The 22,553-nt window shown below is 45.0% G+C and overlaps 1 protein-coding gene across 4 annotated transcripts in view; it reads right to left on the reverse strand.

Moving 5' to 3' along the window:
• The window catches only part of ABCA13 (ATP binding cassette subfamily A member 13), a 590,340-nt gene that overhangs the window by 524,224 nt on the left and 43,563 nt on the right, over nt 1-22,553 (reverse strand). For all 4 annotated transcript variants that reach the window (XM_072153102.1, XM_072153100.1, XM_072153098.1 and 1 more), the window contains exons 2-5: nt 21,994-22,087; nt 5,944-6,067; nt 5,099-5,232; nt 743-768 (exon numbers count right to left, since the gene is read on the reverse strand). In XM_072153102.1, the coding sequence (XP_072009203.1) occupies nt 743-768; nt 5,099-5,232; nt 5,944-6,067; nt 21,994-22,087 (378 nt within the window). The remainder of the gene's footprint in view (nt 1-742; nt 769-5,098; nt 5,233-5,943; nt 6,068-21,993; nt 22,088-22,553) is intronic.

Genomic DNA, 22,553 nt, shown 5'->3' on the forward strand with positions numbered 1-22,553 from the left:
AAATTAAGCCAGTACAACTCTTTCTGGAAAAAAACAAGCCTGCATATGTATATGACGGATTAAAAAAATGATGTCTTCTGGAATTTGAGAATCAAAAAATGGAATAAGGTGCTTTGTCCTGAAGGCTAAAATAGCCCTTGTACTTAAAGGAAACCTACCACTTCGGATAGGGCTTCTAAGCAGCAAATACCTTGCACCAGCTCAGGGAGAGCTGGTGCTGGTGCTTATCTTCGTTATGTTCTTAAACGGTTTTAAAGCGTTTAAACGCTTTATTAATCTTTGTATCTGAAGTAGCTTCCCCGCACCGTGGTCCGCGCTTGGCACTCCATGCGCGCGACCGTGCGTGCACCTGAATAAGAAGTGGTTGCGCGCATGGTATAAAGATTAATAAAGCGTTTAAATGCTTTAAAACCGTTTAAGAACATAACGAAGATAAGCACAGCATTTGCTGCTTAGAAGTCCTATCCGAAGTGGTAGGTTTCCTTTAATGTATTAATAAGGAATATTACAAAGTATACTCTTATCTACATGTTTGATTCATGGAATATAGCTTAAAAGTTTACTTTTGCTTTAAATTTGTCTTTTGTATACTTTTGTTAGTAAGCAAAATATGATCTGTTTAATAGAACGTATAAAGCTTTTCATACATCGTTACTAATTATAGGCTCTAATTTAAAAAATTACATTTATTTATTATTTATATTGAGTCAACTCTTAAAACAATAGCAAACCTTGTACTTACAAAAAAGAATTCCAGATGTGAAGTATCTAAAAAATAAAATAGATAAAAGAGATCAGTAATTAATATAAATGTGAAAAATGTGAAAATGTGAAAAAATATGCAATCAATTTTGAAATGTTATCTTTGCTCATTGGTGTCTACCCAGTCCAAAAAATGAATAGTGTATTACATTTGCATGATGTAGATTTCTAGGCCGAGTAAATCTGTATTTAAAGTGTAACCGTTACATGAGATCATTTGTGATTTTTTATTTTGAGTGTGTGTGGGGGATAAACATGTTTCTAATATACTTTATTAACAAATTTAAGCTTCTTGCTCCCATAAGGATTCATATTCCAGAGTGTATAGTGTGTGTCTATGGAGGCTCTGGCAGTGAGGATTAAAGGGAACCTGTCATCAGCAAATGACTGAATAACCCACTACCAGTATAATGTCAAACAGCGTAACACATTCTAGTTTTTATTTCTTGCATGGCCCAGTGTGGTTGCATTATCCAGAAAATCATCTTTGAAGTGAGCTGTACACTGTTTGTATAAAGTGGGGGAGGAGAGTATAACGCTGAATTCAAGGTGGGGAGCTCTAAAAGCCTCCTCTTCTGTGATTGACATGTGCATCTGGCTTCAGGAAGTCTAGTTAGTGATGTCTCTGGATTCAGGTCCAGCAATTACAGCGAAGAGGACTTTCTGAGGAAGAGAGAACTTGACTTCAGTATTAAAATTTCCGCCTCCTTGACTTTAACTCTTTACCGACATGTGATGATAAGTCACACGCCGGATACGGGTGCATGGAGAGGGCTCATGGGCTGAGTCCTCTCCATAGCCAGTATGTCTTTGCTGCATATGCAGGAAAGGATTACCGGTAATACCCACTGATTAACCCGCTGTTAACCTGCTGATGATCTCCGCCGCCGTCACATGGGGAGCGGCAATCGGTCACCATGACAGCCTTGGGTCGTCCGAAGACCTGAGGATGTCTCGTTTTAACCCTTTCATTACAATGTGTAATGAATGAGGAGGAAAATCCCCATATACTTCCATACTGTAATATGGCAGTATATGATAGGATTGATCAGACAAACTAGGGCTAAAGTACCCTAGGGAGTCAGAAAAATTGTAAAAATAAAAAAGTTAAAAAAAAACTATAATAAAAACTGTTTTTTCACAGCATTTAACCCCGCAACAGAAAATAGCACACAAAGTCGAAAATACCACTTTTTAAAAAATAAAAATTCAATAAAAAGTGATCAAAAGGTCATACAGTCCTACAAATGGTAGCATTGAAAACGTCAGCAAAATTCGTATAAAATGACACCACCCACAAAAAAGTTATTAGCACCAGAAGATGGCAAAATATTTTTTTTTGTACAAAAAAAAGGTTTTAATTTTTGTAAATGTATGAACGCATTATAAAACCTATAGAAATTTGGTATCCCTGTAATTGTACTGACCCAAAGAAAAAAGTAGACATGTCATTTGGGGCGTACAGTGAAATCCGTAAAATCCAAACCCACAAGAAAACAGCACAAATGTGTTTTTTCACCGATTTCACTGCATGGAATATTAAACACCACCATTTTGAAGTGCAATTTGTTACGCAGAAAACAAGCCATCACATAACTCTCTGTACATGGAAAATAAAAAAGTTATAGATTTTTGAAGGTGGGGAGTAAAAAATGAAAACGCAAAAATTCAATATGCAGCAAAGACTTAATGGCTATAGAGAGGGCTATTGCGGTGCATATCGGTATGGGGTTAAAGCGGTATACTCATCTGGGCATACACATTTAACTTAATTAATCTGCCATTTATATACATTTTTTTCAATTCTTAAGTGTTATTAAAAAATGTACCTGTGTAATGATAATGTCCCCTAAATTTATCCATGTTGGCATATGAATTAACATTAAATGTGAATTTCCAGATGAGAATACAAATCTTTAATGTTAATCAAATAAGCCAGGCTTGCTCAGTCTTCATTAACTGTAAACTACTAGGTTTTCAGAATGGCAACAAATATTATAAATCTAATTTTACTTCCCACCGTTGGTAGTGCAAAACTGAAAAACACAGTCACTCCATAAAGCTCCTGCTGCTCTGTTTCTGATGCTTCCTGCTCCACTGCTAATCTACTCTTCCCAGTACAGCACAAGAGCATGTTATTGTAGCCTCCTAATGGCTGGATTTTTTCCTAATTTGTAAAAACTGGCTACATAATTTTATCATTCAATTACAGTGTAAATTACTTTGAATAGGGATGTTGTGTGAACTCATTCAATTGTTGCAGGGAAAGAGAAAAATGGTCTTTTCAAGACACAATGAAAAGGTGTAGAAGAGCTCCTAAAACAGATTAAAAACTGGTGTACAATTCATGCCTAATAATAATATGTTATATTAAAGGGGAGAGTGATTCTCTCCTTTAAAATGACACCACAACTGTGATGACTTTTATATCTACACTCACAGGCCACTTTATTAGGTACACCTGTCCAACTGCTCGTTAACACTTAATTTCTAATCAGTCAATCACATGGCGGCAACTCAGTGCATTTAGGCATGTAGACATGGTCAAGACAATCTCCTTCAGTTCAAACCGAGCATCAGTATGGGGAAGAAAGGTGATTTGAGTGCCTTTGAACGTGGCATGGTTGTTGGTGCCAGAAGGGCTGGTCTGAGTATTTCAGAAACTGCTTATCTACTGGGATTTTCACACACAACCATCTCTAGGGTTTACAGAGAATGGTCCGAAAAAGAAAAAACATCCAGTGAGAGGCAGTTCTGTGGGCGGAAATTTCTTGTTGATGCCAGAGGTCAGAGGAGAATGGGCAGACTGGTTCGAGCTGATAGAAAGGCAACAGTGACTCAAATCGCCACCCGTTACAACCAAGGTAGGCAGAAGAGCATCTCTGAGCGGACAGTACGTCGAACTTTGAGGCAGATGGGCTACAGCAGCAGAAGACCACACCGGGTGCCACTCCTTTCAGCTAAGAACAGGAAACTGAGGCTACAATTTGCACAAGCTCATCAAAATTGGACAGTAGAAGATTGGAAAAACGTTGCCTGGTCTGATGAGTCTCGATTTCTGCTGCAACATTCGGATGGTAGGGTCAGAATTTGGCGTCAACAACATGAAAGCATGGATCCATCCTGCCTTGTATCAACGGTTCAGGCGGGTGGTGGTGGTGTCATGGTGTGGGGAATATTTTCTTGGCACTCTTTGGGCCCCTTGGTACCAATTGAGCATTGTTGCAACGCCACAGCGTACCGAGTATTGTTGCTGACCATGTCCATCCCTTTATGACCACAATGTACCCAACATCTGATGGCTACTTTCAGCAGGATAATGCGCCATGTCATAAAGCTGGAATCATCTCAGACTGGTTTCTTGAACATGACAATGAGTTCACTGTACTCAAATGGCCTCCACAGTCACCAGATCCCAATCCAATAGAGCATCTTTGGGATGTGGTGGAACGGGAGATTTGCATCATGGATGTGCAGCCAACAAATCTGCGGCAACTGTGTGATGCCATCATGTTAATATGGACCAAAATCTCTGAGGAATGCTTTCAGCACCTTGTTGAATCTATGCCACGAAGAATTGAGGCAGTTCTGAAGGCAAAAGGGGGTCCAACCCGTTACTAGCATGGTGTACCTAATAAAGTGGCTGGTGAGTGTATATGGAAGTCATAAATGGGTTGAACTGTGCCAATGATACACCCCATACCAATAAACTACGCTCCTTTTTCCTTCTGGTAGTAAAAGTCTAAAAACTTCAGCTTAGAAAACTCATAAAAAGTGAAAATCATATTAGACAGTCTTCAGTATAAATAATGCCAGGTTATGCATGTTTGATCTACCCCTGTGTATGAACGTGAACTAACATTCTACTCTAATTTTGCAGTAGAAACTATATGATCTGCTAATGACCATTGAATTTACACCGACAGCACTGTACACACTTCTAGCTCATAACACACTTCTAGTTAGTGAAAAGTATAATATTCCTACTAATGCTATCAATGTGAGTTTCTACAATCAAAAACAAAATATTCCAAATTTTACTGTGGCTGTGTTATCTACCATATAAATGGGGAATTGTCAAAGGAACAAATAAGGATTCTGCTATTGTTAGAAGCAATGTGACTCCTGCTAATACTATGGTAATAAGTTTTGTACATTATTTTAATCTTCATAACCCACTTACTACACTGAAACTATTTGGCTGGATTTCTTCTTGTACCATGTTAGATAAAAGGAGTATGGGCCTGTACCTTTTAAAATTCCTCCCTCGCATAGTGCAGTTCATAAATAAAATACCAATTACCACTACATACATAAGAATTTATTTTTTACTTACTTTTGGAAGTGAATACTTCCCATAGTTCACATAAGCTGGAAATTTGATCAGTCATATTTAAGATATTCTGTGAAAGCTTTTCTATTTCTTTAAGAAAGGCTAAATCAATTTTCAAAAAGTCATCAGAGAGATTCCTAAAGCAGAAACAATGAATACAAAATTACATTTTTAAAAACATATTTTGTTTTACAAAATGCTACTTTAGTACTTGGAACAAAGGTTTAAATATCTCATATATTTTACATATATTTGACTGAAGAGACAGCAGTGAGGGATCCTGGGAGGGACCAAGGAAATAAGTAAATGTTTATTTTTTCAAACAGCCCCCTCCTGGCCACATATAATTTTCTTTAAATCTTGGACACCTCCTTCAAGCACTAGCCACAATATCCTACCACAGTCCCGTCTATTTCACTTACAGATAAGCACTCACTTTATTAGGTTGCATTAAGGCTGAAACCAACACTACAGTTGTACGGAGCTATGCCTCTTTATTTTTGCAGAATGCACATTTGGAGAGAATACACGGCAGAAATAGTCAGAGTACGGGGGGGGGGGGGGGGACTACAAGGGAACAGGCTCAGAGGTCTGGTCTCAACCAAACCAGATGGGAAAAAAAGGCTGCCTTAGGCCTTGGACTGCATCAAATCTGTCTTAATTTTCAACATGGACTTCAAACTGAATACCTGACAAAAATGTATAGAGCCTTAAATATAAGGTTCACTAGTGTAGTTATAATATATTCTCACTTTGAAGTATTTCGAAATTTAGGACTGTAGTAGACAAATCAATCATAAGCGCTTTTAAAATAGATGTAGTAAAATAAATATTATAAAAAAGCTTACCATGACGAATTTTTTTTTTCATCAAGGAACTTTGTGTCCATACATCTTGAACCAGCATTGCAAATTAGGCTCTGTATAAAAGGATAAATTCCATGGCTAGGCAGATTCCGGGGTTCAAGATAGCCTAAAATGTACCATAACGTGATAAGAATCATTTTGTTTTGCATAACATTTTAAAGGATATTTTAGTTTTGGTAAACCTTGGTAATTATTGTACAGGCAGTACCTGGATTCCATACAGGATTGGTTCTTTAGAATTGTTCTTAAGTTGAATTTGAATGTAAGTTGGAACTGTTATATTTTATTATAGTAGATCCAGACAAAATATTTTTGTCCCTTTGGCAACTGGATTTTCCAAATTTTGTGCTATCTTGGGACCAAGGATAAACAACAAAGCACCATTATAGACACCTTACAGCTAATCATTGCAGCCTGGGACTAAAGTAAAGCATCCAGAGAGCCTCACCAGAGGTCACAGTGGGGATATAGGTTCATTTGTAACTAGGGGTCATTTGTTAGTTGGGTGTCCTTAAGTCGGGGGCCTCCTTTTTAGTGAAACATTATACAATTCTGGATCACTTCCTTTCTGATAAACCCACAGATCTGTTAGTTGCAGGACACAACCATGACATATATGTGGAGATGAGCGAACATACTCGTCCGAGCTTGATGCTCGTTCGAGCATTAGCGTACTCGAAACTGCTCGTTGCTCGGACGAATACTTCGCCCGCTTGAGAAAATGGCAGCTCCCGCCGTTTTGCTTTTTGGCGGCCAGAAACAGAGCCAATTACAAGCCAGGAGACTCTGCACTCCACCCAGCATGACGTGGTACCCTTACACGTCGATAGCAGTGGTTGGCTGGCCAGATCAGGTGACCCTGGAATAGACTAGCCCCTGCCTGCGCTGCTCGGATCATTCTGTGTCTGGATGCCGCTAGGGAGAGAGCTGCTGCTGGTCAGGGAAAGCGTTAGGCTGTTCAATTAGAATAGTGTTAGGCAGGAGTGATTCTACAAGAACCCAACAGCCCTTCTTAGGGCTACAATAACGTTATACTTTTTTTTTTTTTTATTTGCAGCTAGTACCATATTGTGAGGAATTTGCAGGGGGACTTGCTACCGTTGTGTTTAGCTCTTAGTGATACACATATCCACCTCAAACACCAAAGTGGGAAAATTTATTAGGGGTTTGATTTCAATTAGGCACAGTCTGCCATTTACTTTTTATTTTACGTTTATTTTTTCATAACTCAGCGTCATCTCATCTGGCATAGCAGTGTGCTTTCATACTTGGCTAGAAAATAGCCATAGGAGAATCCAAACGGCTTACTTACGCCTACAATAGCGTTATATATATTTTATTTCTGGTTGATCTGCTGGTGGCTGTCCTTGCTGCAGTGCATCTACTACCAAATTGTGAGGAATTTGTAGTGAGACTTGCGACCTTTGTGTTTAGCGCCTAGTGACGCACATATCCAGCGCAAAGACTGAAGTGGGAAAATTTATTAGGGGTTTGATTTCAATTAGGCACAGTCTGCCAGTTTCTTTTTATTTTACGTTTATTTTTTTAATAACTCAGCGTCATCTCATCTGGCATAGCAGTGTGCTTTCATACTTGGCTAGAAAATAGCCAAAGGAGAATCCAAACGGCTTACTTACGCCTACAATAGCGTTATATATATTTTATTTCTGGTTGATCTGCTGGTGGCTGTCCTTGCTGCAGTGCATCTACTACCAAATTGTGAGGAATTTGTAGTGAGACTTGCGACCTTTGTGTTTAGCGCTTAGTGACGCACATATCCATCGCAAAGACCGAAGTGGGAAAATTTATTAGGGGTTGGATTTCAATTAAGCACAGTCTGCCATTTCCTTTTTATTTTACGTTTATTTTTTCATAACTCAGCGTCATCTCATCTGACATAGCAGTGTGCTTTCATACTTGGCTAGAAAATAGCCAAAGGAGAATCCAAACGGCTTACTTATGCCTACAATAGCGTTATATATATTTTATTTCTGGTTGATCTGCTGGTGGCTGTCCTTGCTGCAGTGCATCTACTACCAAATTGTGAGGAATTTGTAGTGAGACTTGCGACCTTTGTGTTTAGCGCTTAGTGACGCACATATCCATCGCAAAGACCGAAGTGGGAAAATTTATTAGGGGTTGGATTTCTATTAGGCACAGTCTGCCATTTCCTTTTTATTTTACGTTTATTTTTTCATAACTCAGCGTCATCTCATCTGACATAGCAGTGTGCTTTCATACTTGGCTAGAAAATAGCCAAAGGAGAATCCAAACGGCTTACTTATGCCTACAATAGCGTTATATATATTTTATTTCTGGTTGATCTGCTGGTGGCTGTCCTTGCTGCAGTGCATCTACTACCAAATTGTGAGGAATTTGTAGTGAGACTTGCGACCTTTGTGTTTAGCGCTTAGTGACGCACATATCCATCGCAAAGACCGAAGTGGGAAAATTTATTAGGGGTTGGATTTCTATTAGGCACAGTCTGCCATTTCCTTTTTATTTTACGTTTATTTTTTCATAACTCAGCGTCATCTCATCTGGCATAGCAGTGTGCTTTCATACTTGGCTAGAAAATAGCCAAAGGAGAATCCAAACGGCTTACTTACGCCTACAATAGCGTTATATATATTTTATTTCTGGTTGATCTGCTGGTGGCTGTCCTTGCTGCAGTGCATCTACTACCAAATTGTGAGAAATTTGTAGTGAGACTTGCGACCTTTGTGTTTAGCGCTTAGTGACGCACATATCCATCGCAAAGACCGAAGTGGGAAAATTTATTAGGGGTTGGATTTCAATTAGGCACAGTCTGCCATTTCCTTTTTATTTTACGTTTATTTTTTCATAACTCAGCGTCATCTCATCTGGCATAGCAGTGTGCTTTCATACTTGGCTAGAAAATAGCCAAAGGAGAATCCAAACGGCTTACTTACGCCTACAATAGCGTTATATATATTTTATTTCTGGTTGATCTGCTGGTGGCTGTCCTTGCTGCAGTGCATCTACTACCAAATTGTGAGGAATTTGTAGTGAGACTTGCGACCGTTGTGTTTAGCGCTTAGTGACGCACATATCCATCGCAAAGACCGAAGTGGGACAATTTATTAGGGGTTGGATTGAAATTAGGCACAGTCTGCCATTTCCTTTTTATTTTACGTTTAATTTTTCATAACTCAGCGTCATCTCATCTGGCATAGCAGTGTGCTTTCATACTTGGCTAGAAAATAGCCATAGCAATAGGATCGCATCGTTTGGTTTTAAAAACTAAAAAACACAAAAAAAAAAAAAAAACACAAAAAAACACAAAAAAAAGTTTAAAAAAAATTAAAGTTATAACTTTCATTTTCAAAATGTTTAACCCGAGGGCTAGGGGTAGAGGACGAGGGCGGGGACGTGGGCGTCCAACTACTGCAGGGGTCAGAGGCCGTGGTCCTGGGCGGGGTGAGACACCACCTGCTGATGAGGGAGCAGGGGAACGCCGCAGAGCTACACTCCCTAGGTTCATGTCTGAAGTTACTGGGACTCGTGGTAGAGCACTGTTGAGGCCAGAACAGTGCGAACAGGTGATGTCGTGGATTGCCGACAATGCTTCGAGCAATTTGTCCACCAGTCAGTCTTCCACGCAGTCCACCCATGTCACCGAAATCGGCACTCCTCCAGCTCCTGCACCTCAGCTTCCTCCCCCCCAGTCTGCCCCCTCCCAGGAAAATTTGGCATTTGAACCGGCATACTCTGAGGAACTGTTTTCTGGACCCTTCCCACAGTCACAAACCACTTGTCCGGTTGCTGCTGAGCAATTTTCCGATGCCCAGGTTTTCCACCAGTCGCAGTCTGTGGGTGATGATGACCTTCTTGACGTAGTGGAAGAAGTGTGTAAAGAGGTGTCCGACGATGAGGAGACACGGTTGTCAGACAGTGGTGAAGTTGTTGTCAGGGCAGGAAGTCCGAGGGGGGAGCAGACTGAGGGATCGGAGGATGATGAGGTGACAGACCCAAGCTGGGTTGAGAGGCCAGGTGAACACAGTGCTTCTGAGATGGAGGAGAGTCCTCGACCAGAACAGGTTGGAAGAGGCAGTGGTGGGGCCAGACGGAGAGGCAGGGCCAGAGCAGGTGCATCAGCGCCAAATGTGTGATGTAGTGAAGCTCCCGTGGCGAGGGCTCCCGCGGTGAGGGCTAGATTTTCAGAAGTCTGGAGGTTCTTTAAGGAAACACCGGATGACCGACGGACTGTGGTGTGCAACCTTTGCCAAACCAGGATCAGCAGGGGTTCCACCACTACTAGCTTAACTACCACCAGTATGCGCAGGCATATGAATGCTAAACACCCCACTCAGTGGCACCAAGCCCGTTCACCTCCGGCCGTGCACACCACTGCTCCTTCCCCTGTGTCAGCTGATAGTCAGCCCCCTGCCCAGGACCCTGGCACAAAAACCCCATTGTCGCCTCCACGATCCTCCACAGCATCCACCAGCGTTCAGCTCTCCATACCCCAGATGCTGGAGCGGAAACGGAAATATAGTGCAACCCACCCGCACGCCCAAGCCCTTAATGTCCACATCTCCAGATTGCTTAGCCTGGAGATGCTGCCCGATAGGCTAGTAGAGACCGAGGCCTTTCGCAACCTCATGGCGGCGGCCGCCCCTCGGTATTCGGTCCCCAGCCGCCACTACTTTTCCCGATGTGCCATCCCAGCCCTGCACCAGCACGTGTCAGACAACATCATCCGTGCCCTGACCAATGCCGTTTCTGACAAGGTCCACCTGACCACGGACACGTGGACGAGTGCTGCCGGGCAGGGCCACTATATATCGCTGACGGCACATTGGGTTAACTTGGTGGAGGCTGGGACCGAGTCTGACCCTGCGGCTGGTCATATACTGCCGACGCCGAGGATTGCGGGGCCTACCTCGGTCCAGGTCTTTCAGGCCTACTATGCCTCCTCCTCCTCCCACCCCTCCTCCACCTCCTCCTCCGAACTACCATCCGTGGGCATGGCGCCATCAGTCGCTAGCTCTAGGCACAGCAGCAGTGCCGTCGCTAAGCGACAGCAGGCGGTGCTCAAACTGCTGAGCCTAGGCAATAAAAGGCACACCGCCCAAGAACTATTACAGGGCATCACGGCGCAGACTGATCTGTGGCTGGCACCGCTGAACTTGAAGCCAGGCATGGTTGTGTGTGACAACGGCCGTAACCTGGTGGCGGCTCTGCAACTCGGCAGACTGACACATGTGCCATGCCTGGCCCATGTGTTAAATCTGATAGTTCAGCGTTTCCTCAAGACATACCCCAATCTGTCTGATTTGCTCACGAAGGTGCGCCGCATCTGTGCGCATTTCAGGAAGTCCAGCACAGATGCTGCCACTCTCAGGGCAGCGCAGCGCCGCCTCCAACTGCCCGCTCACCGACTGTTGTGCGACGTGCCCACGAGGTGGAATTCAACATTAACCATGTTATCCAGAGTTTACCAGCAGCGCAGAGCGATTGTAGACTGCCAGATGTCAACTTCCACCAGAACTGGTAGTCAGGTCAGTCAGCTTCCTCAAGTCTACAATGAGGAGTGGACGTGGATGTCTGATATCTGTCAGGTGCTGAGTAACTTTGAGGAGTCAACACAGATGGTCAGTGGTGATGCCGCCATCATCAGCCTCACCATCCCGCTGCTTGGCCTGTTGAAAAACTCTCTGATCAGCATGAAGTCGGAAGCTTTGCGCTCGTCACAAGAGACGGGGGAAGAAGATTCCCTTGTTGATAGCCAAAGCACCCTTAGGTCTGTTTCTCAGCGCATATCGGAGGAGGTGGAGGTGGAGGAGGATGAGGAGGAAGAGGAGGAGAATGTTGGCGAGACACAAGAGGGGACCATTGTTCAGTCCTTCACTGTTCAGCGTGTATGGGCAGAAGAAGAGGAGTTGGAGGAGTTGGAGGAGGAGGAAATGGACAGTCAGGCCAGTGAGGGGAGTGAATTCTTACGCGTTGGTACTCTGGCGCATATGGCAGATTTCATGCTAGGCTGCCTATCCCATGACCCTCGCGTTCAAAGAATTTATTCCAGCACCGATTACTGGGTATTCACTCTCCTGGACCCACGGTACAAGCAAAATCTTTCCACTCTCATCCCTGGAGAGGAAAGGAGTGTGAGAATGCATGAATACCAGCAGGCCCTGGTGCACAAGCTGAAACACTATTTCCCTTCTGACAGCGCTAGCGGCAGAGTGCGTAGTTCTGCGGGACAAGTAGCGAGGGAGAGTAGGCGAGCAGGCAGCTTGTCCAGCACTGGCAAGGGTACGCTTTACAAGGCTTTTGCCAGCTTTATGTCACCCCAGCAAGACACTGTCACCTGTCCCCAGTCTCGGCAGAGTAGGGCTGATCTTTACAGAAAGATGGTGAGGGAGTACGTAGCTGACCATACCATCGTCCTAAATGATCACACAGCTCCCTACAACTACTGGGTTTCAAAGCTGGACATGTGGCACGAACTGGCGCTGTACGCCTTGGAGGTTCTTGCCTGCCCTGCCGCTAGCGTGTTGTCCGAGCGGGTTTTCAGTGCAGCTGGTGGCATCATCACCGATAAGCGTACACGCATGTTGACTGACAGCGCTGACAGGCTGACGCTTATTAAGATGAATAAAGCCTGGATTTCTCATAATTTCCAATCTCCACCAGGTGAAGGAAGCTCAACCTGAATAATTTATGCACTCCTCCTCCTCCTCATTTTCCTCCTTCTCCTCCTCTTTGTACACTAAAGCAGAGGAAACTGGCTATTTTTTGACAGGGCCCACTGGCTCTCGCTATAGTACTTTATGCATTTAATTTTTCTGGAGGGCCACCTACCCGGTCCTCTGTTTTAAACAATTTTTGGGAGTGCCACATACATGCACTCAATCTATTTCAATTTTTCTGGAGGGCCACCTACCTGCTCCTCTGGTTTGAAAACTTTTTTGGACTGCCACATACAGGCACTCAATCTATTTCATTTTTCTGGAGGGCCACCTACCTGCTCCTCTGGTTTGAAAACTTTTTTGGACTGCCACATACAGGCACTCAATCTATTTCATTTTTCTGGAGGGCCACCTACCTGCTCCTCTGGTTTGAAAACTTTTTTGGACTGCCACATACAGGCACTCAATCTATTCAATTTTTCTGGAGGGCCACCTACCTGCTCCTCTGGTTTGAAAACTTTTTTGGACTGCCACATACAGGCACTTAATCTATTTCATTTTTCTGGAGGGCCACCTACCTGCTCCTCTGGTTTGAAAACTTTTTTGGACTGCCACATACAGGCACTCAATCTATTTCATTTTTCTGGAGGGCCACCTACCTGCTCCTCTGGTTTGAAAACTTTTTTGGACTGCCACATACAGGCACTCAATCTATTTCATTTTTCTGGAGGGCCACCTACCTGCTCCTCTGGTTTGAAAACTTTTTTGGACTGCCACATACAGGCACTATCCAAATTAAATTGTCTCCATAGCAGCCTCCACACGTTGTCTCCATTGCTACCTCCAAATGTCGTCCATATAGCTGCCTCCATACATCGTCCCCTTATCAAACGAGGTGTGTCAGGCAGAAATTTGGGTTGTTTTCATGGATTCCACATCAAAGTTGTTAACTTTGTCGCCACCCTGCTGTGTTATCCACAAAATATACTGGCAAACTTTTACCATTTACGGATATTATTTCAGCGCTTCTTGCGCATCTGTTTACATTCCCCTCACCCGCCATATCCCAAACTTATAAGAACGCTACTACACTTAACTTGGTGCAGGCTGGGACCGAGTCTGACCCTGGGGCTGGTCATATACTGCCGACGCAGAGGATTGCGGGGCCTACCTCGGTCCAGGTCTCAAAGGCCTACTATACCTCCTCCTCCCACCCCTCCTCCACCTCCCCCTCCTCCGAATTACCATCCGTGGGCATGGCGCCATCAGTCGGTAGCTCTAGGCACAGCAGCAGTGCCGTCGCTAAGCGACAGCAGGCGGTGCTCAAACTGCTGAGCCTAGGCGATAAAAGGCACACCGCCCAAGAGCTATTACAGGGCATTCCACATCAAACTTGTTAACTTTGTCGCCACCCTGCTGTGTAATCCACAAAATATACTGGCAAACTTTTATCATTTACCAATATTATTTCAGCGCTTCTTGCGCATCTGTTTACATTCCCCTCACCCGCCATATCCTAAACTTATAAGAACGCTACTACACTTGATCTTATACAAAAGGTTCTTAGAAGTGCTGTTTGGGGAGTAGCCTAGAGACAGGGGCTTGGATTGGCGAAAGCTCGCCTGGCAGTGGAGCGCCAGCTCCATCCCAAGATCCAACTAACATAGTTTTAACTGCAGCACCTTTAATCTACTACTAGTTCACTGCCTCCATACATGGTCCCCTTATCAAACGAGCTGTGTCAGGCAGAATTTTGGGTTGTTTTCATGGCTTCCATGTTAACTTTGTCGCCACCCTGCTGTGTAATCCACAAAATATACTGGCAAACTTTTATCATGTACCGATATTATTTGAGCGCTTCTTGCTCACCTCCTTTGGTTCCTCTCTGCCACCTATTGGTTTGAAGCCTGAGTCCATTTAGGGTATGTCGCCATGCCACTCTCTAGCCTGCCGCTGCTGCCGCTTCCTCTGCATGCCATCCCCTATAGTGTCAGGGTCAATTATTGGATGTTTTAGATGCTATCTAGCTTCATTCTGTCACTCAGTCATGGCCATGCTGTTGCCCATAATTTTGGCATAATGGTGCATTTAAGCAGCCTCAGAGGCATCCATGCATGCTGCCCCTGCTGTTTCCTGTCCATTTCCGTGGTGTTTCCATCCTTTTCTGAGGTTCCCAGGTGTTTGGCCAAGCTTCCCTGTGCAGAGCCTTGGTCCCCTTGAAAAATGCTCGAGTCTCCCATTGACTTCAATGGGGCTCGTTATTCGAGACGAGCACTCGAGCATCGGGAAAAGGTCGTCTCGAATAACGAGTACCCGAGCATTTTAGTGCTCGCTCATCTCTACATATATGTAATGGTATTCACCCTTTAATTGCAAGGACAAATCTCTCCAAGGGAAATGAAAATACAACTCAGGAACTAACACAGAAAGCAAAATAAAATACAAATACTAACTTTTATTTGGTAAACACTAGAGATGAGCGAGCACTAAAATGCTCGGGTACTCGTTATTCGAGACAAACTTTTCCCGATGCTCAAATGCTCGTCTCGAATAACGAGCCCCATTGAAGTCAATGGGAGACTCGAGCATTTTCCAAGGGGACCAAGGCTCTGCACAGGAAAGCTTGGCCAAACACCTGGGAACCTCAGAAAAGGATGGAAACACCACGGAAATGGACAGGAAACAGCAGGGGCAGCATGCATGGATGCCTCTGAGGCTGCTTAATCGCACCATTATGCCAAAATTAAGGGCAACAGCATGGCCATGACAGAGTGACCGAATGAGGCTAGATAGCATCTAAAACATGCAATAATTGACCCTGACACTATAGGGGACGGCATGCAGAGGCTGCGGCAGCAGTGGCAGGCTAGAGAGTGTCATGGCGACATACCCTAAATGGACTCAGGCTTCACCAAAGGAGGTGAGCAAGAAGCGCTGAAATGATTTCCTATGTGAACAAAAGGTTGACGGTATATTTAGTCGATAACACAGCATGGTGGCAACATATTGACCAAGTTCCATAAAGTATCTGGTGAAACACCCGAAAAATGAGCCTGACACAGCTCTTTTGATAAGGGGACGGCATGTGGAAGCAGCCATGGAGACGACTTCCATGATTAAGAGCGACAGTATGGGGAATCCATATTGCGCTGCTATGATTGCAACTTCAGGTCTCCAGCATGGCGGCGACAGATGGGCCGAGTTCCACTATGTATCTGGTGAAACACCTGAAAATTCTGCCTGACACAGCCCGTTTGATAAGGGGACGATGTATAGAGGCAGTGAAGTAGTAGTGGATTAAAGGTGCTGCAGTTAAAACTATGTTAGTTGGATCTTGGGATGGAGCTGGCGCTCCGCTGCCAGGCGAGCTTTCGCCAATCCAAGCCCCTGTCTTTAGGCTACTCCCCAAACAGCACTTCTGAGAACCTTTTGTATAAGATCAAGTGTAGTAATGTTCTTATAAGTTTGGGTTATGGCGGGTGAGGGGAATGTAAACAGATGCGCAAGAAGCGCTGAAATAATATTGGTAAATGATAAAAGTTTGCCAGTATATTTTGTGGATTACACAGCAGGGTGGCGACAAAGTTAACAAGTTTGATGTGGAAGCCATGAAAACAACCCAAAATTCTGCCTGACACAGCTCGTTTGATAAGGGAACCATGTATGGAGGCAGTGAACTAGTAGTAGATTAAAGGTGCTGCAGTTAAAACTATGTTAGTTGGATCTTGGGATGGAGCTGGCGCTCCGCTGCCAGGCGAGCTTTCGCCAATCCAAGCCCCTGTCTCTAGGCTACTCCCCAAACAGCACTTCTAAGAACCTTTTGTATAAGATCAAGTGTAGTAGTGTTCTTATAAGTTTGGGTTATGGCGGGTGAGGGGAATGTAAACAGATGCGCAAGAAGCGCTGAAATAATATCGGTAAATGATATATGTTTGCCAGTATATTTTGTGGATTACACAGCAGGGTGGCGACAAAGTTAACAAGTTTGATGTGGAAGCCATGAAAACAACCCAAAATTCTGCCTGACACAGCTCGTTTGATAAGGGGACCATGTATTGAGGCAGCTATATGGATGACTTTTGGAGGCAGCTATGGCGATGACGTGTGGAGGTAGCAATGGAGACAACGTGTGGAGGCAGCTAAAAGGACGATGTGTGGAGGCTGCTGTGGAGACAATTTAATTTGGATAGTGCCTGTATGTGGCAGTCCAAAAAAGTTTTGGAGCAGGTAGGTGGTCCTCCAGAAAAATTAAATAGATTGAGTGCCTGTATGTGGCACTCCCAAAAATTGTTTAAAACAGAGGACCGGGTAGGTGGCCCTCCTGAAAAATTAAATACATAGAGTACTATAGCTAGAGCCAGTTTGCCTTGGCAAAAGATAGCCAGTTTCCTCTGCTTTAGTGTACAAAGAGGAGGAGAAGGAGGACAATGAGGAGGGGGAGTGAATACATTATTCAGGTTGAGCTTCTTTCACCTGGTGGAGAATAGAAATCCTGAGAAATCCAGGCTTTATTCATCTTGATAAGCGTCAGCCTGTCAGCGCTGTCAGTCAACAGGCGTGTACGCTTATCGGTGATGATGCCACCAGCTGCACTGAAAACCCGCTCGGACAACACGCTAGCGGCAGGGCAGGCAAGAACCTCCAAGGCGTACAGCGCCAGTTCGTGCCACATGTCCAGCTTTGAAACCCAGTAGTTGTAGGGAGCTGTGTGATCATTTAGGACGATGGTATGGTCAGCTACGTACTCCCTCACCATCTTTCTGTAAAGATCAGCCCTACTCTGCCGAGACTGGGGACAGGTGACAGTGTCTTGCTGGGGTGACATAAAACTGGCAAAGGCCTTGTAAAGCGTACCGCTGCCAGTGCTGGACAAGCAGCCTGCTCGCCTACTCTCCCTCGCTACTTGTCCCGCAGAAGTACGCCCTCTGCCGCTAGCGCTGTCAGAAGGGAAATACTGTTTCAGCTTGTGCACCAGGGCCTGCTGGTATTCATGCATTCTCACACTCCTTTCCTCTCCAGGGATGAGAGTGTAAAGATTTTGCTTGTACCGTGGGTCCAGGAGAGTGAAAACCCAGTAATCGGTGCTGGAATAAATTCTTTGAAAGCGAGGGTCACGGGATAGGCAGCCTAGCATGAAATCTGCCATATGCGCCAGTACCAACGCGCAAGAATTCACTCCCCTCACTGGCCTGACTGTCCATTTCCTCCTCCTCCAACTCCTCTTCTTCTGCCCATACACGCTGAACAGTGAAGGACTGAACAATGGTCCCCTCTTCTGTCTCGTCAACATTCTCCTCCTCTTCCTCCTCATCCTCCTCCTCCGATATGCGCTGAGAAACAGACCTGAGGGTGCTTTGGCTATCAACAAGGGAATCTTCTTCCCCCGTCTCTTGTGATGAGCGCAAAGCTTCCAACTTCATGCTGACCAGAGAGTTTTTCAACAGGCCAAGCAGCGGGATGGTGAGGCTGATGATGGCGGCATCGCCACTGACCATCTGTGTTGACTCCTCAAAGTTACTCAGCACCTGACAGATATCAGACATCCACGTCCACTCCTCATTGTAGACTTGAGGAAGCTGACTGACCTGACTACCAGTTCTGGTGGAAGTTGACATCTGGCAGTCTACAATCACTCTGCGCTGCTGGTAAACTCTGGATAACATGGTTAATGTTGAATTCCACCTCGTGGCCACGTCGCACAACAGTCGGTGAGCGGGCAGTTGGAGGCGGCGCTGCGCTGCCCTGAGAGTGGCAGCATCTGTGCTTGACTTGCTGAAATGCGCATAGATGCGGCGCACCTTCGTGAGCAAATCAGACAGATTGGGGTATGTCTTGAGGAAACGCTGAACTATGAGATTTAACACGTGGGCCAGGCATGGCACATGTGTCAGTCTGCCGAGTTGCAGAGCCGCCACCAGGTTACGGTTGTTGTCACACACAACCATGTCTGGCTTCAGGTTCAGCGGTGCCAGCCACAGATCAGTCTGCACCGTGATGCCCTGTAATAGCTCTTGGGCGGTGTGCCTTTTATCGCCTAGGCTCAGCAGTTTGAGCACCGCTTGCTGTCACTTAGCGACGGCACTGCTGCTGTGCCTAGAGCTACCGACTGATGGCGCCATGCCCACGGATGGTAATTCGGAGGAGGAGGGGTGGGAGGAGGAGGAGGCATAGTAGGCCTTTGAGACCTGGATCGAGGTAGGCCCCGCAATCCTCGGCGTCGGCAGTATATGAGCAGCCCCAGGGTCAGACTCGGTCCCAGCCTCCACCAAGTTAACCCAATGTGCCGTCAGCGATATATAGTGGCCCTGCCCGGCAGCACTCGTCCACGTGTCCGTGGTCAGGTGGACCTTGTCAGAAACGGGTTGGTCAGGGCACAGATGATGTTGTCTGACACGTGCTGGTGCAGGGCTGGGACGGCACATCGGGAAAAGTAGTGGCGGCTGGGGACCAAATACCGAGGGGCCGCCATGAGGTTTCGAAAGGCCTCGGTCTCTACCAGCCTATAGGGCAGCATCTCCAAGGTTAAGCAGTTTGGAAATGTGGACGTTGAGGGCGTGTGGGTGGGTTGCATTATACTTCCTTTTGTGCTCCATTGTCTGGGGTATGGAGAGCTGAACGCTGGTGGATGCTGTGGAGGATTGTGGAGGCGAAGATGAGGTTTTCGCACAGGAGGTGTTTGGGCCGGGGTCCTTGGCAGGGGGCTAACTAGCAGATGACACAGGGGAAGGAGCAGTGGTGTGCCCGGCCGGAGGTGAACGGGCTTGGTGCCATTGAGTGGGGTGTTTAGCATTCATATGCCTGCGCATACTGGTGGTAGTTAAGCTAGTAGTGGTGGAACCCCTGCCGATCCTGGTTTGGCACAGGTTGCACACCACAGTCCGTCGGTAATCCGGTGTTTCTTTAAAGAGCCTCCAGACTTCTGAAAATCTAGCCCTCGCCACAGGAGCTTGACTACGTGAAACATTTGGCGCTGATGCACCAGCTCTGGCCCTGCCTCTCCGTCTGGCCCCACCACTGCCTGTTCCAACTTGTTCTGCTATAGGACTCGCCTCCGTCTCAGAAGCACTGTGTTCACCCGGCCTATCAACCCAGCTTGAAACTGTCACCTCATCATCCTCCGATCCCTCAGTCTGCTCCCCCCTCGGACTTCCTGCCCTGACAACAACTTCACCACTGTCTGACAACCGTGTCTCCTCATCGTCCGACACCTCTTTACACACTTCTTCCACTACGTGAATAATGTCATCATCACCCACAGACTGCGACTGGTGGAAAACCTGGGCATCGTAAAATTGCTCAGCAGCAACCGGATAAGTGGTTTGTGACTGTGGGAAGGGTCCAGAAAACAGTTCCTCAGAGTATGCCGGTTCAAATGCCAAATTTTGCTGGGAGGGGGCAGACTGGGGGGAAGGAGGCTGAGGTGGAGGAGCCGGAGGAGTGCTGATTTCGGTGACATGGGTGGACTGCGTGGAAGACTGACTGGTGGACAAATAGCTAGAAGCATTGTCCGCAATCCACGACATCACCTCTTCGCACTGTTCTGGCCTCAACAATGCTCTACCACGAGTCCCAGTAACTTGAGACATGATGAACCTAGGGAGTGTAGCTCTGCGGCGTTCCCCTGCTCCCTCATCAGCAGGTGGTGTCTCATCCCGCCCAGGACCACGGCCTCTGACCCCTGCAGTAGTTGGACGCCCACGTCCACGCCCTCGTCCTCTACCCCTAGCCCTCGGGTTAAACATTTTCAAAATTAAAGTGTAAACTTTAAATTTTTTTTGGTGTGTTTTTTTTGTTTTTTAAACAAAACGATGCTATCCTATTGCTATGGCTAGTTTCTAACCTACACTGACAGCACACAACTGGATTTTGTGCTGTGCCTGATGACTTTGAGTTATAAAAAGAAATAAACGTAAAAAAAAAATAAATCAGAAGACTGTGCCTAATTCAAATCAAACCCCTAATAAATTGTCCCACTTCGGTGTTTGAGGTGGATATGTGTTTCACTAAGAGCTAAACACAACGGTTGCAAGTCTACCAGCAAATTCCTCACAATATGGTACTAGCTGCACTACTAGTGGCAGCAAGCCCAGCCACAACCAAACCAAAAAAAAGTAAAATATAACGCTATTGTAGGCCTAAATAAGCCGTTGGGGTTCTCCTATGGCTATTTTCTAGCCTACACTGAAAGCACACTGCTTTGCCAGATTACTTTGAGTTATAAAAAGAAATAAACGTAAAAAAAAATAAATCAGCAGACTGTGCCTAATTCAAATCAAACCCCTAATAAATTGTCCCACTTCGGTGTTTGAGGTGGATATGTGTGTCACTAAGAGCTAAACACAACGGTTGCAAGTCTCCCAGCAAATTCCTCACAATATGGTACTAGCTGCACTACTAGTGGCAGCAAGCCCAGCCACAAGCAAACCAAAAAAAAAGTAAATATATAACATTAATGTAGCCCTAAGAAGGGCTGTTGGGTTCTTGTAGACTCACTCCTGCCTAACACTATTTTAATAGAACACCCTAACGCTTTCCCTGACCAGCAGCAGCTCTCACCCTAGCGGCATCCAGACAAAGAATGATCCGAGCAGCGCGGGCAGGGGCTAGTCTATTCCAGGGTCACCTGATCAGGCCAGCCAACCACTGCTATCGACAAGAAAGGGTACCACGTCATGCTGGGTGGAGTGCAGAGTCTACTGGCTTGTGATTGGCTCTGTTTCTGGCCGCCAAAAATCACAACGGCGGGAGATGCCATTTTCTCGAGCTGGCGAAATACTCGTCCGAGCAACGAGCAGTTTCGAGTACGCTAATGCTCGAACGAGCATCAAGCTCGGACGAGTATGTTCGCTCATCTCTAGTAAACACCCTTTTAATAGAGTATGAAAGCTTGTTTGCCTGAAACCGCTAAAAGAATAAATTTTACAATATATTTAACTAATGAATATAAATTATGCAGTTTAACTCTGCATAGGATATATCTAGCCTTCTGATCTCCCTGAGAATTTCTATTTCCTATTTAGAGGTATCACCAAGTTAACAAGGGCATTATTGAGAAAAACTGGCCTATAATGATATGAGTACAAAACTAGGGATTCAATGGAATCTTACTAAGTGTTTTGTTTGCTGCCACTCTTTGGTTCTGTTGGGTTTCCAGAGACCCCAGAGCAAAATTAAAAAAAAATACATTGCACTTGTTGTGTTATTTATGTACTGGTTGTGCATTCATTGCACTAATAAATGCTACAAACTCACTATACCCCCTGAACACCATCTTCATATTACTGACAAGACCCAGATCAAGGAGGACAAGAGACATTCATACTAAGAGCATTTTTATACCAAATTAATTAAAAGCCATTTAAATGAAAGCACTTACAATTTTTTACATGTATTGGTGGTTCTTGAAAACGAACTGCAGCCAGAATTAAAAACAATGCACATGGCCAAAGAATTTCCGAGAGACAGAGGATCTAAAAGAAAGTGAGCAAACAAATGTATTTGAATATAATACATTTAGAGTCACACAAGGCACATTGCTTGAAGCTTAATACACCAAATTTAGAAAGTCCTAAAAAATTCTACAATGCAAGATCAACAACTCAAGTCTTTCATTGGCAGGTGCCAATTAATATACACAAAAGAAAGTGTGGTAGAAGTGGATATCTACAATCAAGGCCCATATCATAAAAACTTACCAAATTTCACTCCAAAAGTGGGAAAGTGTATAAACCCCAATGGAGATCACACCAGAAATAAAGAAGTAAGTAATATTTACCGTATTTTTTGGACTATAAGGCACACAAAAATTCCTTTGATTTTCTCAGAAATCAAAAGTTGCGCCTTATAGTCCAGTGTGCCTTATATATGAACTGTACTTACAGACAACATCTGCCTTGAACTGTGCACAGGTCTGCTACCTGCTGGTCATTCATCCTT

This window comes from Engystomops pustulosus, chromosome 5, assembly GCF_040894005.1.
Source record: "Engystomops pustulosus chromosome 5, aEngPut4.maternal, whole genome shotgun sequence".
Lineage (NCBI taxonomy): Eukaryota > Metazoa > Chordata > Amphibia > Anura > Leptodactylidae > Engystomops > Engystomops pustulosus.